A 13,757-nucleotide genomic window follows, 5' to 3' on the forward strand; every position below is an offset into this window, starting at 1 on the left:
GTTGACCCAGTGACAGTATGTAGCTGGTAAAATGTTTGTGTTTGAAAGCTTGTGAGGAACAATTTTTCCAACTATTTCTAATAAAAGATATCACGTTTACCCAAATAACCTTGTCTGCTTATGTCCTTAGACCAACACAGCTATAACCAACACCCCCAAAATACATAAAATAATTAACAGAGATTGTGCCCCCCAGCTATAGTTATTGCACCTGATCCTCAGCTGTCATAAATCTGCATTGATCCACTGGGCTAGGGACAGACATTCAAAAAGCCTGAATTGATTCAGTCTTTGCAGGTTAGTTTAACCTGGCTAGACTAAATCAGTTTTGTAACCGGTCAGACATTCCATAAATGCAGACACATGCCTACAGTAGCTCAAGCTAGAAGTCAGGGGGTGCTAGAGCACCCCTCCCTCTGCTTCCACTGGGCTAAACTGAGGTGGGTGTGGTTACGCCCCCGGCAGGACACTATGATTATTCCCTCCCTTCTGAGCAGCCCATCAGGGAATGTTTATCACTCCTAACTCAGTATTTATCAAACCATTAAGAAAACAAAGCCTCTCTCCATTAAGTAATGGAACTCTTCTTAAACAACTCTTCCAAGGAAGGACATTAAGCTACCTGTTGATTAGCTCCAAAAAGTCTGTCTGCCTGTCATCTCCCACAGCATGGACCGTAGCCAGCATGGGGTATGCTAGCTAATACTGAGGTGTCTGTGTAAGGCAGAGGGGAGGGGAGAATAATCCCTGCCTAGCAGGGCGAAGTCAGGCCGGTGCTCTGTGCCTACAAGTCTCTGCCAGAGCTCTGGCCAGGGGGCAGAGGGGAGGGGCCAGCCCTGCTGTGGAGCAGAGAGCCCCACCTAGCCCAGAAATCATGCCAGGATGCTGGGGGTATCTGATTTATCTTAAACCAGCAAGGGGTCTGGGACAGACATTGCATAAACTGGTTTGAGCCAAATCAGTTAAGTCTGATAATACATTCAACCAGGTTTATCTCAAACTGGTTTCAGCCATTTTCGAACTGGTTTATGTACACTGAGCATTTTTTCTGTTACGGGTTTAAACCAGTTTCTGATCACTTAAACTGGTTTATGTGTAATGTCTGTCCTTAGCCCTGATGTCAATGGAGCTACACTAGTTTAAATCAGCTGACGATCAGCTGACCCACTGAATTCAGTTAAGTTAGGTCTAAGTGGAACATACACAGGGTGCATCTACGTGTGCAGTTAGCACGTAGCAATAAACTCTAGTGCAATTTGCACCAGAGTTTATCGCTCTTGGGCAAAGTGTTTGTATGTATGCCCGGGATCGTAGCACATTGAACTGGAGTAGAGCAACCATGACTGGCAAGTGGGCCCAGGGATCAGCCTGCCAGCCCTGGGCTGTGCCAGCCTGAGTCAACCCAGGCCCAGAAGGGTATAAAAGGAGACTCCCCAGGTGACCAGGGAGCCTGTGACTAGGGAGCCAGCAAACAGGGACTGCCAACAGAGGAGCAGTTTGCAGGCCAGTCATGGGCAGGAATACACAGGAGCTTCTGACAGAGACTTCAGGTAAGTGAATGAGGATGGGGGCTACTATGGGGGTGGTGACATGGAGCACAGCCAGGGCCCCTGTCCTGCTGCTGCCTCCAACCTGGAGTTCCTGTGAGGCCTCCACCCAGACAGGCCCCTTGGATGTTTCGGCAATGCCCTGGCCCCCTGTCTGCGGGGGTTGCCTGGCAGAATCTCTGAGGCCTGGGGGTAGTGTGGGGACTGGGGGTTCCCTTGCCGGTCCCACATGTGACCAGATTGAGGCACTAGAGGGGCAGGTGAGGGAACTCCAGGCAGAGGTGAGCAGGCTGAGGGGGATCAAAGCAATTGAAGAAGAGATTGATGGCTACTTTCATTCTCTGCAGAACAAGATGCCTGGTGGAGAAGCTGTGAGGGAATGCCCTGAAGTAGATGCTGGTGAGTGGAGGACAGTCACCTTAGGGGCCAGACCTCTCGCCACACAGACAACTTCCCTGGTGCAGTTGGTTAACAAATATGAGGCCCTGGCTGCACTGAAGGAGTGTGTGGTGGGGGAAAGTGCACTGGAGGGGTCTGCTGCCATTCCTGAGTGAACTGAGGGCCAGCCAGGTAAGCAGAAGAAGAGATGCTGTGTCATCGTTGTGGGCAACTCCTGGCTGAGAGAAACAGAGGGACCCATCTGTCGTCTGGATCCCATGGCGTGTGAAGTCTGCTACCTGCCTGGAGCCAGGATCAGGGACATCACAGCAAGAATTCCTGATCTCATCCAGCCCTCTGACAACTATCCCATGGTCCTTATCCATGTGGGAACAAATCATGCAGTGAGGAGTAGTCCAGACCGTATCATGGGTGACTACAAGGCTCTAGGGACTAGGTTTAGGAAGGTGGGATGCAGGTGGTCTTCTTGTCGATCCTCCCGGTCAGTGGTCGCAGTAGGCATCACGTCACCTGTGTCAGAAAAGTCAGCCTGTGGCTCCGGAGTTGGTGTCATCGTGTGGGTTTTGGCTTCCTGGACCACGATCCGCACTTCCATGTAAGGGACCTCCTGGGATGCGATGAACTTCATCTCTTCACAAAAGGTAAGAGTCTCTTTTCTTACAGGTTGGCTGACCTCCTACGTTGGGCTTTAAATTAAGTACGATGGGGGACAGGGAGGCAGGAGATGGAGAGAGTCTAAAACCTACAAACTGCGAGACATGCAGTAGTACACTCCAGGTAAGTACCAAGGGGCCCACCAACTGTTGATGCTGACTTGGTGCAGAGTCACTTGTATGGACTGGATGTGTTTAAATCAGCAGGCCTGGATGAGCTGCATTCCAGAGTACTCAAGGAATTGGCCAGTGTCATAGCAGAACCACTGGCATGGCTGTTTGAGTGCTTGTGGTGCTCGGGTCAGGTCCGGGAGGACTAGAAAAGGGCCAATGTGGTCCCTATTTTCAAGAAGGGGAGGAAGGAGGATCCGAGTAATTATAGGCCAGTCAGTCTCACCTCCATCCTTGGAAAGGTCTTTGAAAAGATTATGAAAGATCATATTTGTAGAGGTCCAGTGGGAAAAATTATGCAGCAGAGAAACCAGCATGGATTCATAGCAGGTAGATCATGCCTAACTAATCTGGTTTCGTTTTATGACAGGGTCACAAAATGCTTAGATGCAGGAGTAGAGGTGGATGTTGTTTTCTTGAATTTTAGCAAGGTCTTCGATACAGTATCTCATCCCATTCTCATAAATAAATTAAGAGGTTGTGACAGATGTTTACACGGTCCAGTGGGTGGCAAAGTGGCTTAGCGGTCGCACCCAGAGAGTGGTAGTAGACGGGTCAGTATCGACCTGTAAGGATGTGGGTAGTGAGGTCCCACAGGGTTCAGTCCTTGGACCTGTATTCTTCAATATCTTCATCAGTGACCTGGATGTGGGTGTGACATGTACTCTGTGCAAGTTTGCAGATGATACTAAATAATGGGGTGAAGTGCACACTCCGGAGGGCAGGGAACAATTGCAGGCAGACCTGGACAGGTTAGAAAAGTGGGCAGTACACAAGAGGATGCAGTACAACAAGGACAAGTGCAGAGTGCAGCACCTAGGGTGCAAAAATATCCAGCACACCTACTGCTGACCCAGAAAGGGATCTCAGAGTCATAGTGGATTCCAAGATGAACATGAGTCATCAGTGTGACGGAATCATCAGCAAAGCTAACCGCACTTTATCATGCGTTCAAGAAGGATGTTGATAGACTTGAGAGGGTCCAGAGAAGGGCCACTCGTATGGTTAGGAGTTTACAGGACAAGCCCTAAGAGGAGAGACTGGGGGACCTGGATCTCTTCAGCCTCCTCAAGAGCAGGCTGAGGGGTGATCTTGTAGCCACCTACAAATTCATTAGGGGGACGCAGCAAGGGATTGGAGATGCTCTGTTCACCAGGGCACCTCTTAGGGTAACAAGGAACAATGGTCATAAACTGACAGAGAGCAGACTTAGGCTAGATATCAGGAAAAACTTCTTTACGGTAAGGGCGGCCAAAATTTGGAATGGGCTTCCAAGGGAGGTGGTGCTCTCCCCTACCTTGGGGGTCTTTAAGAGAGGGCTGGATAGGCATCTGGCTGGGGTCATCTGACCCCAGCACTCGATGATCTGTTGAGGTCCCTTCCGACCCTAGCATCTATGAATCTATGAACCCAGCTCAATGTGCTGTGGAGGGGCTGGCTAATGCAGGAAGGTGCTACATTGCAGGGCTAGTTGGCAGGCAGCCCCCGCACTGTAACACCCTTGCGCCCCAGTAAGTCCCATCACTGTCTGGACATGCATTTTGCTGCATGTAACTACTCCACTGCAGGACAATACTTGTTAGGCAGTACTATCCTACAGTGGAGTTAATTAGTTTACTGTGACCTAATAGTGCCACATGTGTAGTTGGTGATGCTTTACTACGGAGCTAATTAGTCAGCTCCACAGTAAAGCGCCCAGAGTAGCACACATTAAAACTACGTCTAGTAGGATACTGTGCCTTTCAAGACATTTCTGCATGAGAGATAGAAAGCAAGTGTTTTCCGCCTGACTGACAATGAAGGAAATACACAGCCTGTAGAATCAACTGATATAGCTAAAATGGAGATATTAACCAAAAAAACCCAAGGGACTCTTGCAGACAGGCTATCTACACTCCAAGACAATTTGGATTTGGGGCATACCACAGCTTTCTCAAGTTTGCTGCTGTCTCTCTAACTTGGAAGTTTCACAGCAAATCCTGGTCCTGTGTGGCTCTGTCTCCCTCCAGCATTTTATTTCATAGGGATTTGCAGTGCCTTGACATCACATAATAGCTTTTCTAACTCCTGTGTGAGGAAGGCAGAAGGATCAGAATCTGGAAATAGGTAATGGAAGAGGTGGAATTGCTCATAGGCAAAAGTTGCATGGAACTAAACTGATATGAGCTACTTTGAGTGCCACCACTCTCATAGGCCAGCATGGAATGCCACACTCCAAGATGCTCTCTAGTTACTCCAATTCAGAAGTAATGTGCAAGATGAGGTAAAAAATTATGTGATCTCCACACCAAAGACTGGAACAAACACAGGCAACAGGGGAATTATATAAAAGAAGAGTCAAGTAGGAATTAATTTAAAGTTACCCCATGCATTTTAATTAAGGCCCTTTTTACATCTATTTGCAGCCATTCAGCATATACAGTATACCATTTCACTCTCCCACCCCATGACCTGTTGACTTGACATCACCTCTACTTAATTTTTGAATTTGGTTCATTAACTTCAATGTACTTTGTGGGTCCTAAGCATATATCAGGAATAGATCCTGTTCTTACAAGCCTTGATTAGGGGAAGCATATCAGCCATTCCATTGAAGTCAGTGGGATTTAAGAATGTATTTGAGTGCACTGCTGAATGGGAAAGAAGTTGATCACATGCCTATAAGTTAAATGTGTTTAAGTGCTTAGCAGAATTAGAGCCTTATATTTACATGCAACTCTCCTATGCAATCTCTTTACTATAAGATCTTTATGAAGCTGTTTAAAAGATAAATGTATGAAGCAATTTAGCATTTGAAATGTTCTGAATCTTTCTTACCTTTCTTTAACAGAGCCATGTTTTCCTTGGTTAAGAATTGTGTTACCTGTGGTCAAAAAGAGAGAAAGTTATTATAAACACAGCAAAATAATACTACTTTAGTTTTTTCTGGACCTGATTTTATATTACTAGATTTGTACCTCTTGACTTGAAAGCAAGCAAAATCAGATCCCAAATTTTACCAAATGTTTTATGGAAAAAGTACGTGCAGTGACTGGGCTAACTGCTTATGACCTCCCATTACTCAGAAACTGAGATTCAAATATCCTTTTAAAACATTTAAAAGAATGTGAACCATTTTCAAAGATCTGTAACTACAGTGAGATGAGTAGTGTTTCAATAAACTCACTAAAGGTTTTTTTTGTCAGCACTACTTTACATGGTATAATAGTGATTTTTTTAATTAGGTCAAACAGCAATTAAAACCCATGTAAACATATACAATATTTATCCAATGTGCAAATGTTTTTAGTTGGCTGAAAATTGTCTATGACTCCCCATAAAACAGAACAATAAATGTAAAAACCTGCTGCTTACAGGTATTGTTATCAAATACAAAGAAACATAGTGAATTTCATCCTATATCAGACAACACTGGTCTATTTAGTCTAGAATTCTGTCTCTTGGGTTGTGGCTATGTTACTAGTTTTAAGAAATCCACGCTTGCATTAATACCAGGGTAACTGCACTAGGTGCAAGCAATGAGGGAAGAGCATTAGTGTGGACTGACCACAAGCATCATCTATGATGCTAGAGCAGCAGTGAGAGGTTTCCTTAGAACTGTCATTGTAGAACAGGCCTGGCAGTGGCCAGTACTGGATCATAGAAAAGAGTTAAACCTTTATAATGGATGATCATGGAAAAATGTAACATTTAATTTAATTTTAGAAGTGAAAATTATTTTTGTTCTTTGTACTGTAGGCAGCTGGAAAGCTGGAAAACCTTAATAGTGGGGAAAAAATATAATGACTTATTTGTACCTTCACTTATCCAAACCGATGTCTGCACAATTTTCACTGATTTAATGAAGGGAATACCATAGTTGTTATTTTGTTTTTAAAAGAATTAATGGTCATATTTTTTTCTCTTTCCTGGGTGCCTTATAGAATAATATCTTTTATGTCACTTTTGGTAACATTGTACAATATGCATGCACTTGGAACTGAAAAGAATTAATAGGCCGAAAGTCCTGCAAGTCTGCCATGATAGCGCTGTTATATACAGGGAGGATGGCTTTGTCTTGTTCCATCCCTGAGCTGAGAAGTGCTGCCAGCATTGCTAGCCAGCCTGTTTCCAGTATTCCAAAGCAGAGCTGGCTTCTTGTGCAAGTGATCCTTCTAGCTCCTCTTCTGCTCCTACAAAGGGTCAGTCGCTATCTGGTGCAATATCATTAAAGGGGATTTCTTTTAATATTCCAGCCTCCTTGATCTTGTAAAACCACAACACTTCAGGAAAGAAACTACTAAAGACTTGGGATGAGCTGCCCGGATGACTAAAGCAGACAATAACTACACAACACCGCAGTAAAGAAAGAAAATAATGTATGCTTATATTAACTCTCCCTCCAGTCATGGTAACCACCACAACTCATTCTTTTTCCATGTTTATGTATAAATAGATATAGATACATATTTCTGTTCTTTTCAAATATAGGCAAGTTTTTATAACTGATTAACTGATGGAGGCTGAAGCTGAAGCTGTAAGAATTCTTTGGAGTTGCATCACAAACTCAGTTTTGTTTTGCAGGTTAATTCTGAGTTGAAGGGCCTGGACAAACTAATACCAAGCAGAAAATGTAAACCAAACAGAGAAATCACTTTGTAAACACTTACCTAGATGCCTAAATGCATGTAAATGTGGTGGCTTGCAGATTAATAAATCATAGTGGAACTGTATTATATTAGGGCTCAATATTTCACAGAGCTACACTGCTCATCTAGATTCCAAAATTGTTCTTTCCACATGCATAGAACTGCCATTAATATATATAAAAACACATTAGGATGTCACTGAAGAAAAGAACTTTCCCTTAGAAATCTCCCCTCCTGTGCACAGCATGCAAATATAGTCTCCTTCCTAGTCTGGAAATTTGAATTAATATGTTTTACATGAAGTAGACAACACTCCCACTTTATGTTCCTAGGATGAAACTCAGGCCTCTCTCCAGCCAGTGGCACTAACACCACTAATTTTAATGAGGCCAGATCTGCCAATTTCACTCTTGCAAAAATTTGTCACAAGCTGTAAATGTTACTTGTGATATCTGTGATATGTAGCTCGTCAGTCAGAGATCCAAACAATTTTCAGAAATAATTAAAACAGTGCAAATTTCATCAGGTTGTAAGTTTTGAAGCTTTAAAATCCAAACCTATTAAGAACTGAATAAAATCCATCTTTCAGTTCAATATTTAAGAAGCTCCTAGATACCAAGAGCCTGGTGGTATAGTTTTTGAAGGAAAGAAATTAACTTGTTACTCTGCAAACATTTACCCAAATTTTCCTGAAGTCAGATATTTGTTACTGGACTCTGACAGACTCCAGACACAAATGCCAAATCATATAACAAACTGAGGGGCTACAGCAGGGAAAGCTGAATAAGAAACTATGACACTACTCTTCAGATATTTCCTGCTTAATTAGTCTTTTACCTTTCAAACGCAGCACGGGATTCAGGGCTTCTTTCTCCCGAAGAACTGTAGGACGAGAATACTTGATCCCTACAGGGCCCAAAATGCATCCACTCATGCCAACGCTGGCTTGCCCGTGGCTCCTTTTTGAAACCCTTGGCTATAAAAGGGCCACAGTAATACTTTAAAATTTGGATTCCTTTTACAAACCCATCAAGTTTACTTTGGAGATCGGCTGGTTTTCTTCTTTCTCTGCTGCTGAGAAGTCGCTCAGAATCCAGACGTTCCAGTGGTGGAGTGAGAGAGAGCCCCATAAAACACTTCCAGATGTGCTGAATGATCCAGACCCAGATCTGGCAAATACCTCTCAAATCCTCATCTGCCAGATTGCAAACAAATCCCATAGGAAACACAAGTCCAGATGGGGAAAGCAAAGTGAATAGTTTCAGAAGAGACTTCAACAGCAGTTTGGTTTCAGGTTACATTTTTATTTAATCATTATTTTTGGTAAAGAAAAGAAAGAGAATGGGCAGCTATTGGTTTGTCAGACTCGAGTAACAGGAATGTGCATAAAACCAATGTGAGCACTGAATATGGTACAGTTTTCAAAAGCGTGTAAATACATGGTGATGTTTTTCCCCTCTTATAAAAGTAGGCAACATTTACAACATTCACCTCTGAATGTGGGTTGTAATTCTGAACCTCCCCCTTTCACAAATATTGGCAAAGTTGTGGAATCTGGATCTGGGATACCATTTAAGCCACAAAAGGAATTAGAATGTATATTAGTACATCTTCCCTCATGAGTTCCCTTTGTGCCCTTTCATATTTTTGTTTCCATGTTACCCCTTTTTTGAAAGTCTCTTTTCACCTTGACAATTGCCCTCTCCAAAGCTTAATGTCATCCATAAGAAACAGTCTTTCCATCAAGCTTTCAGAAAAGGATGATGAAAAGAGCATTGTACTGTATTAAGAATTTTGCACTCTAAATTCATTTTAGAGTATTCATATAGCCTGAGGGAAAAAAATGGAAAAGCTTAGGGAGCCTGCGCAGACAGCATCTTTAATTTTGTTTTTTAAACTACAGTTTTTTTCATTGGTTTATTTTCCTTTAAGTCTTCTCAACAATGCTCCAATCAACCTTTGTCCTTCTGTGAAAACTACAGGTAGGCTAAACCAAAACTATACCTTGGGACTCAGTCTCAGCTCCATCCTTGGCAAAGTCTTTGAAAAAATTATCAAGGCCCACATATGCGAGAATCCGGCAGGACAAATTATGCTGAGGGGAAACCAGCACGGGTTCGTGGCAGGCAGATCGTGCCTGACCAATCTAGTCTCTTTTTATGACCAGGTTACGAAACGCCTGGACACAGGAGAAGGGGTGGATGTCGTATACTTAGACTTCAGGAAGGCCTTCGATACGGTATCCCACCCCATACTGGTGAACAAGTTAAGAGGCTGTGACTTGGATGACTACACAGTCCGGTGGGTGGCGAATTGGCTGGAGGGTCGCACCCAGAGAGTCATGGTGGATGGGTCGGCTTCGACCTGGAAGGGTGTGGGCAGTGGGTTCCCGCAGGGCTCAGTCCTTGGACCGATACTGTTTAATGTCTTCATCAGCGACTTGGACGAGGGAGTGAAATGTACTCTGTCCAAGTTTGCAGATGACACAAAGCTATGGGGAGAAGTGGACATGCCGGAGGGCAGGGAACAGCTGCAAGCAGACCTGGACAGGTTAGACAAGTGGGCAGAAAACAACAGAATGCAGTTCAACAAGGAGAAATGCAAAGTGCTGCACCTAGGGAGGAAAAATGTCCAGCACACCTACAGCCTAGGGAATGACCTGCTGGGTGGCACGGAAGTGGAAAGGGATCTTGGAGTCCTAGTGGACTCTAAGATGAACATGAGTCGGCAGTGTGACGAAGCCGTCAGAAAAGCCAATGGCACTTTATCGTGCATCAGCAGATGCATGACGAATAGATCCAAGGAGGTGATACTTCCCCTCTATCGGGCGCTGGTCAGACCGCAGTTGGAGTACTGCGTGCAATTCTGGGCGCCCCAATTCAAGAGGGATGCGGATAACCTGGAGAGAGTCCAGAGAAGGACCACTTGTATGGTTAAGGGCCTACAGACCAAGCCCTACGAGGAGAGACTAGAGAACCTGGACCTTTTCAGCCTCCGCAAGAGAAGGTTGAGAGGCGACCTTGTGGCTGCCTATAAGTTCATCATGGGGGCACAGAAGGGAATTGGTGAGGTTTTATTCACCAAGGCGCCCCCGGGGGTTACAAGATATAATGGCCACAAGCTAGCAGAGAGCAGATTTAGACTGGACATTAGGAGGAACTTCTTCACAGTTCGAGTGGCCATGGTCTGGAACGGGCTCCCAAGGGAGGTGGTGCTCTCCCCTACCCTGGGGGTCTTCAAAAGGAGGTTAGATAACCATCTGGCTGGGGTCATCTAGACCCAGAACTCTTTCCTGCCTATGCAGGGGGTCGGACTCAATGATCTATTGAGGTCCCTTCCGAACCTAACATCTATGAATCTATGAATCTATGAATCACCAAAGTCAGGATAGATATTTGATGGAGTAAAAATAAAAAGCCTAAAATTTGGACTTGCAGCCTGTTCCAAATATACCAGAATATATTGTCTGTCTGGGTGGCATTGGGTACAAGGGTCTACCTGTGCAGAGCTGATTGCAGGAACAGTGCCAAAGAGAGGAATGGCATAATGGGATCCCCAAATTATTATTATTACTATCAAGCCCATTTCTCCTCAGATCCACCCATATCTCATCTATTTTCCCTTTCTATCTATACCCACCAGAGACATTTGGACCACACACGGGAACGTGTTGGCTTAAAAAAGCAATTCTCAACCCTTTTAGACTTGAGGCCTTCAGAAAATCCCAGCTTAGTTTTCACTTGGTTTTTGACTAGAGAAAAGTAGTGGATTAATTCTTGTCACAAAGAATTCAGAAAGACCACAGCAGGTGAGAACACTTTATGCCATGGTCAGCTTGGTACAGGCTGTGGTGGGTCTTTGCTTTCCTCTGAAGTGGGAGTGTGACCCTCTCCCTGGGATCTCTTGAGCATATATTAACAACCTTTTATAGGAGCAGGACGTTGGCTGCCGTGGTCCTGCCTTACCCGTGGCGGGTTAGGGTGTTAGGTCTTGTGTTGTGTTGGGATTGACAGCAGTTTTATGTAGAGGTTAAATTATGGATTTGTGTAGGATGATTTGGATAGGGAAGATCCTGCCTCAAGCAGGGGATTGGACTAGATGACTTCTGGAGATCCCTTCCAGCCCTGCTTCACTATGATTTCTGTGAATGGTTTAACACTATGGAGTTCTATTTTGACTCTCTGGACTTATCCTATGGATCAATGCATCACAGTGCTAACACTGTGCGACACCCTTAAAAGGATCTCTAGGCACCCCCAGGTGCTATGGCCCCTTGGTTGAGAATCACTGCCTCTGGCAAAGTTAGCTTCCTCATTAGGCACTTGGGGCTATTTCTGTTATTAAGCTCTGGGAGTACTGGCAGCTGCAGGCCACTTCTTCCTGGGGAGTCTGCAGCTCCTTTCTGGCTCATGCCTTTACATCAGTGGTGCTCAACCTTTTTGGCTGGCAGGCTGGATGAGCAGTGCTTGGTTTGTCTGCAGGTTGGATACAGCTGGGTCCTAATCTGGTGCCAGGGGGGGCATGGTGGGCCCCATTTGGCACACAGAGGAGAATGGCAAGTAACCTAGTTCCAACCCAGGCCTGTGGGGGAAGGGGACATGGCCCAGCTCTGATCCAGGTAGGGGGAGGGGGTGGCACAAAACAGAGCATGACTTGGTCCTGATCCAGCCACAGCAGGGGTGGGGGCTTGGTCTGGCTCCAACCTACTTTGTGGGGCTTGGGGTCTGGGAAATTAGCAGGGAGGAGGGTGGCCATATTAACAACCACTACTCCTCTGTTGTCAAATTTCCTTACTCATGGCCATGGGGATCCCCACAGGCCAGATGCCATGGCTCTACAGGCCACCTTTGGCTGACAGGCCAGAGGTTGAGCACTTCTGCTTTCCACTGTACTTGCATCTGTTCTGTCACTCTGGGAGGCCCCTGGCATCATCACTCATGCTCCGAGGTCCCCAGCCTGCAGGGGCCAATGCAGTGGTGCAGTGGTGCAGATGCACCCCTCTGTTCCACCCAAACTCAGCAACTCAGGTGCAGTCACATGCACGTAGGTCTAGAAACAGCTGATGGGGAAGCATGGGAGGCACTGGGAAGCCACTCAAGAACCACTTTGGTTTACAGCTCTTCCTTCCTTCCTGTGTCCTCATGACAAGGCATTTAGCAGAATTCACAGATTTGTTAGAACCTGACAGCCACTGTGCAATCTATGGCCTCAAACTTGCAATGCCTGGGAGGTCAACAACCCTAGCCAGCCTCCAAAGCTTTTGGTGAAAGATCTGGGAGAGGGTGTGGGGCCGGCACTCCCCAAAAAGCGAGAGAGTCAAGTTCAAGTCTTTTTTTCAGCAAACACTTCTGCTAAGTACGCTCTGATCAAGCACAGTGCTATACTTAACTGGCGTGGGAAACACTGTGGCCACCAAGGCGGTTTTTCTAGTTGCACCTGGGGACAACTGCTCTCCTGGCATGGGTGTAGTACCTGTGAAGGTAACATATATAGTAAACCTCCCATTTAGCTGCTGGAGTGGCGAGATCTTGGCTTTATGCCCACTTTATGGAAAGGGGAGGGAGACTCCACCCTAGCTTGCTCCTGCGGCCTTATGGCTGAGGGCAAGCAAACCTCGGGGGCATCCAAACCCCAAGTCTCTGGGCTTGGGCCTGCATGTAGGATGCCCGCCAAAGGATTTGGAAACACCTGAAGCCCCCGCTGGGGGCAGAGGATGTTTGCCAGTAGTAGAGCCACTTATGGATCTGGACTGACTCACGGATTTGGACTTGATTTGGCTTGGACCACAGAAAAATTTAATTAAAAAAACTCCAAAAAACAAATGTCCGCACGGGAGAGGTGGCCAGTGCCGCACACGTCACCCGGGGGCCAGAGCCCGCTTGTGGGGCACAGAGCGGGAGTTGGGGCTGGGGCTCGACTGGCAGCGCAGGGATGCGACCGCAGAGGCCCCACTCCCAGCCTCGGGTTTGACCAGAAATCCCAATGCGGAGTCGCAACCCCTTTTCCCAATTCAAGGCTAACCACAATGACAGCAGCCCTCAGGCCGTGGTGCCTGTCCGCTATTTTTTTTGGCCTCATTTGGGCGGGGGGCGGTTTTCTTGTGCGGGGGGGATGCTTTATCCAAGCTTTGTGCAGGCTGAGGGCACCTTCCTGGAGTGACATTGGCTTTTTTTATTTATTTTATATTTGCATTGATCTGAAAGTCAGTCAGGCGGGGCTGGAGCCCCGGCCTAGGGCAGAGCCTCTCGTTTCTCTTTCACCGCAGGAAAAAGGGGCTGTTGTCTCCCCCGCGCCCCGCTGCCAGCCAGAGCCCCGTGCGGGGGGGGGGGGGGCAGCACCGCAAAACCCGGCGCCCACAC

The 13,757-nt window shown here is 46.1% G+C and overlaps 1 protein-coding gene across 1 annotated transcript in view; it reads right to left on the minus strand.

The window, feature by feature from the left end:
* The window catches only part of GLT8D2 (glycosyltransferase 8 domain containing 2), a 28,393-nt gene extending 19,843 nt beyond the window's left edge, over positions 1–8,550 (minus strand). The window contains exons 1-2 of the mRNA XM_006024250.2: positions 8,236–8,550; positions 5,588–5,633 (exon numbers count right to left, since the gene is read on the minus strand). Of these exons, the coding sequence (XP_006024312.1) occupies positions 5,588–5,606 (19 nt within the window). The 5' untranslated portion in view covers positions 5,607–5,633; positions 8,236–8,550. The remainder of the gene's footprint in view (positions 1–5,587; positions 5,634–8,235) is intronic.
* Positions 8,551–13,757: the final 5,207 nt, after the last annotated feature.

Source organism: Alligator sinensis, unplaced genomic scaffold, assembly GCF_000455745.1.
Source record: "Alligator sinensis unplaced genomic scaffold, ASM45574v1 scaffold267_1, whole genome shotgun sequence".
NCBI lineage: Eukaryota > Metazoa > Chordata > Crocodylia > Alligatoridae > Alligator > Alligator sinensis.